Genomic DNA, 5,134 nt, shown 5'->3' with positions numbered 1-5,134 from the left:
TGACCAGTGACGTCATTAGGACATGGCAGCCTCCTTGTTTAATAAATAGACACAAGGTCCGAGCTGGTAAACAAAAACACGCTTCGATTTTTTTTTTCCCAGGAGCTACATTTGAAAGGCGGAAGTGCGGGTGTGTATGAAGTGTTTATCTGGCGGTCTGTGGGGTGGTTTAGATAGCGACGGTTTGCAGAGAAAAAAGCTGCGGACGGCAACTATTCCCAGATCGGTTATAAACGGCTCTGCGATGTACAGCCATCTTTTAAGCAGTTTAAAGAAAAAGGATATAAAATAGTCTGATTAATTTGTAGAAACGTAGAGATTTTTACTGCACCCAAACGAACCACACCCACTCTGCAATTCATAAATGAGCTGCTATCATCGGCCTGTTGATTAACTCACGACTGCACAAGAAAGAAGGGAAAAAAACGCTTACAAGGCTTTAGTATTTTTATTTGTAAGCGCCTCAACGGATTGCATATTTAGTGTCTTAAATATTAATAGTAATACCTCTATCATTACAAACTGGTTTGGAATGGTTTTTCTTCTTATATATGAACTTGTAAACAATAATCGCACTCTGAGCTTTTAGCCAATAGAAGAGCTCGGCGATGAACAACACTGAGACCTGATTGGTTGATTTGTAGGTTTCTTTTTACATTGAGGTGTGCCTTCCATCAGTTGACGTGGAGGTGGTAATAAGAAAACAATCTCTTATAACAATGAATTTGGGGAGTCCTTTACTCTACTGTCGATTCATTTCAGCTATCCAATCTATATCATGAAAAACAACATATCTTTTTCTCTGACATTAACAATATTACAAAAGAAATGATGTGTTTCAGAGCTGAAACAATTAATTGGATTAATCAATTATTGAAATAATCGTCAACTAACTAACTACTTTACTAATCCATTAATTGTTAAATGGAGAATAAAGACTCTAAAACATCAGTTTAGCTGAGAAACCCAATTAGAGCACTAATTATATCAAAATTATAAAGCAATATGTAAACATTTTGCAGTTAAGATTAAAAAACACTTTTTCGTCTGTTAATGTCCAGAACTTAAGGAACCTTTTTCTGTCCGATTATTAGTCGATTAATCGAAAAAATAATCAACAGATTAATCGATTTGTAAAATAATCATTAGTTGCAGCCCTAATGTATTTATAGACATAGATGTAAAGTTAGAGTCTATACTTGTGGGGGGAATCAGACAGCCAATGATCCCCCACAAGTAGTGTAAACTATAGAAACCCATTGCTGTCAGCTGAATGCTGTATCCAATCATATTCATGGTAAGTAAGGTGGAAGGAGAACATTTGATACATGAATGGGTTGATTTTTAATTCTAAAATCAGGTCAGGACTCCTTTTTTGGGTGTTCTACAGTATAAATAGCAAGGAATGACGGTGATCAGCCTGTGGCACAGCTGAAGCATTAATGAAGCTGTGGTTGCTTTGATAGCGCCTCACTGCTTTGTTTAGTCTGGTGAGTTTTCTTCTTCCAGCTTCATAATCCTCTTAAATTTTGGCCCTCCACCACGCTTTCCATTATTTTCCTTGAATGTAGCACTTTATTAACTATTTCCTGCCTAAGCAATAAACCTTTTGTGGGATGTCACTGGCAGTCCCCCTCCATCACTGGTGACCATAACATAATAATTCCAAATAAATAAATAAAAAGAACCGGATTTAAAAATTTTAAGGAAAGCCTAATTTTAGGTTTCTGTAATACACTTAAAGAATAAATATACTTTTTTCATTTTTTCTATTTTTTTTTCTATTTTTTTCATTGTAACTGTGAGCAATCTACAGAAGAGTTTTAATTCATGAATATAAACTGAAATAAATACTTACATTTATATTTGTATTGCATATTTGATGGATTTTCTCATTTATAAAGATGTAGCTTTTAGGAAAAAAACTTTAATGTGCAGAACTTTAATGTTTAACCCCGACTGTCATCATAGCTGCTGAATTGGCAGATTACGGCAGGTTAAAGATCCAGGTGTGGTCTGTGACTTTGAGCTCCATGTAGTCAGTCCATTTGTGTTAACCTGCAGTGGAAATGGCTTCGCAAAAGTCAGGTAATATGTAGGCCATAAGTAACATCTGATTAAGGATGACAGCGCTGGAGCTCTCCCATCTGAACTACTTTTTAAAGTCAAAAAGTGTACTTATAAAACGCTTTACTGTTGATTGTTTTTCTTTTTTTTTGTAATGCAGAATCAGCCATGTCTCCAAAGATCACAGGGGAGCTTCTGCGGCTACTTCGGCAGACAATGAGGAACTGTAAATATTTCTCAGAGCCGATCCATGCCTACATAGTACCATCTGGAGATGCACATCAGGTAAGTCCAAATCGTGCATATTATTTATTAGTGATGTCCCGATCTGATGTCAATATCAGATATCAGGTCGATATAAAAAAAAAGCTAATTTTAAATTTTATTGGCCAGCATCTAAATCTCAGATATTTTCACGCTAATTGAAAAACTCTGCATCGAAGTTTCTGTAACTCATCGGTGGCTGCAGCTGCAGAGGGAGAGCAGCGCTTCACTAACACTGTTTACAGTGGGAGTACGAGTTCTGAATACCCATCCAGGACAAGCTAAAGTTCTACAAGTAGAATAGCAGCTTATTCAGTGTCCTGCAAAAGTATTCGTACCTCTTAAAAATGTTTTTGTTCTGCCACTTTCTAACCCCTGACTTCAATGTTTTTTGTTTGGTTGTAGGTTTGTTTACTTAAACTGTCATCAGATGTCCTTCATCTTCTTTTTGGAAACCGCTGAAAAAGTCCACATCGCTAGAAAGAGGCAGCCTAGATCCAGATAGTTAAACGTTAGCTTGTGGGCGCTTTGGACTACAGAGAGCATTACATTCTCACGACTTTTCATTTCCTTGAACAAATTAAAACGCTATGTAAGAAAAAAAATGCTGAAATGTGATCTTATATCATTTTTTTTATTTTATGATATCATATGTTCTGTTGATTAACCTTTAAGTACATGGCAGTAATAGAAAAAGCAAATGTGAGACACAAAGGTCCATTAGTCTGTTCCCACTGTCTGTCAATGAAGCTGGTCTGTGCCTGTTTGTCTTCCAGAGTGAATACATTGCTCCTTGTGACTGCAGGCGGGAATATATCTGCGGATTCAATGGTTCTGCAGGTATGTTTTGCTCTTATGTAGTAAAGTCATTCTTAACTGCTGCTTATCTTTCAGTCTATTGACACAGCATGTTTAGAAAGCCTTTCAGGTTTAGTATATCATATCATCTTTATTTTACTGAATGGAGCCCCTGATGTAAGTGTTGGATTATGTTAAAAACTGCTCTGTTTTCCTTGGGACGATCCTCACCTTCCACTGAGCAACAATAATCTTTTGTACTGAAGCGAAGACGAGCTCCCTTGCTCTCAAACTGGTCATTCTCCCCAGTAACCATAGACACTGAGGCAACGCAGTGTGATGTGGCACCTCAGAACAAGTCAAACTTAATATGACCTTATATGTTATTGCGCTGAAACATCAGCTGTTAAACAGACACCCTGTGAGAAGTTGTTTTGTTTACTTTATTATTCAGGAACAGCCATTATCACAGAGCAGCATGCTGCCATGTGGACGGACGGGAGGTATTTCCTCCAGGCCAGCCAGCAGATGGACAGCAACTGGACTCTTATGAAGATGGGTGAGGTCCTAGTTAGTGTTAAACAATGTAGGGTTTAATTAATGTGAAACAATATTTCAAAAAACCTAAAACCCAAGCTAGAAAAACTAACATTTAACCCTTTAAAGCCAAGCGTATCATATTTGGCACCTGAGTTTTTTTTTTTGAGACGTGTGCATTATCAGTGTGATATTTTTGTTCTTAAAAGAGTTACACAATCAGACACATTTTGTGAACAGAAAATGTATAAAAGATTAAACAGAAATGTCTAATATATCAAAATTGATGCAAATAAATGACCCAATTTAAGTTATACAAAACGCTTCTTTTTTTCCATTTTCATTTGTCACAAAGTTCAATGACAAAATTTCCGATCCATTATTTCATGGTCCAGGCTTTAAAGGGTTAAATTGGTGCCGCTATTTAAACCTCTGAGTAGCTGTCCTTAGCTTATAATTCAATGGTGTGTGATGAACTGTGTTTAAATATGTTCAGGACTGAAGGAGACGCCATCACAGGAGGACTGGCTGATCAGCGTCTTGCCTGAAAACTCCAAAGTGGGAGTAGATCCTTGGATCATTGCTGCTGGTATGAGACAAGGTTTAATCTGTAGCATAGCATCATAGCATTCCTTTACAGAAAAAGGATTAGCGTCCTGAGGGCTGTCCCAAACTGAATTAATGGCAGCCTAAGGGAGGTATTTAAACTTATGTTCTCCTGGATCTCCATGATTCATTTTGTTATTGGGGTCAAATTAGAAAAATATATCCTCTCTGTTTAAAGTCAGTCAGACACAGAGCTGTGTCATAAACTTAGTTATCCTTAGGCGCAAGGAACCATCTGCAATCAAGGGTTTGATTACCATATATAGCTGTTTTATATATATATATATATATATATATATATATATATATATATATATGCATACACACCTACATGATGGCGCAGGTGACAAGGTTGTCTGTACAGATGCATCCCTCTACCAAGCATGCCTTTCCCGAACAACGGTTTTGTTCTGGTGCAGAACAAAAGAGCATTCAGAAGGAGACATGAACACATAATCCACGATTGTTGTTTTTTGTTTTTTTTTCTGATCACTGAGATGATTACAATGAGGCTTTGAACTTGAGTCGAGATGCGCCTCCTACTTCTCCTTTTGTCATTGCTGAACAATGCCAGGGCTTTTCTTTCACTGCACTCTGAAAATTTGTTTTAAGTTTCACACTTAGCCTGAATAAATAACTGCTTTCCTTTGTCTCCAATCAAATGGCTTATATGCACAATTTGGAGTTATGTGCTTTGCTCTCCAGCTCATGTTGCACAAGGAGCACAGTGCATGCTGTTCTCTAGATGCGTGGAGTCTGATTGTAGTGCTTAAAGGAGTAGTACACCCAAAACATGATTAGCCTTCATTTTCTACTCACCCCCATGCTGAACAACACTCTGGAGTACTTTTTTGATATCTCA

General features: G+C 37.2%; 1 protein-coding gene across 1 annotated transcript in view; it reads left to right on the top strand.

The window, feature by feature from the left end:
• xpnpep1 (X-prolyl aminopeptidase (aminopeptidase P) 1, soluble) overlaps nt 1-5,134 on the top strand; it is a 17,479-nt gene continuing 12,345 nt past the window's right edge. Inside the window, exons 1-5 of the mRNA XM_015372597.1 lie at nt 1-130; nt 2,228-2,352; nt 3,108-3,171; nt 3,584-3,688; nt 4,163-4,255. Of these exons, the coding sequence (XP_015228083.1) occupies nt 2,236-2,352; nt 3,108-3,171; nt 3,584-3,688; nt 4,163-4,255 (379 nt within the window). The 5' untranslated portion in view covers nt 1-130; nt 2,228-2,235. The remainder of the gene's footprint in view (nt 131-2,227; nt 2,353-3,107; nt 3,172-3,583; nt 3,689-4,162; nt 4,256-5,134) is intronic.

Source organism: Cyprinodon variegatus, unplaced genomic scaffold (genome assembly GCF_000732505.1).
Source record: "Cyprinodon variegatus isolate N-32 unplaced genomic scaffold, C_variegatus-1.0 Scaffold74, whole genome shotgun sequence".
Lineage (NCBI taxonomy): Eukaryota > Metazoa > Chordata > Actinopteri > Cyprinodontiformes > Cyprinodontidae > Cyprinodon > Cyprinodon variegatus.
This window is presented reverse-complemented; position numbering and strand designations above follow the sequence as displayed.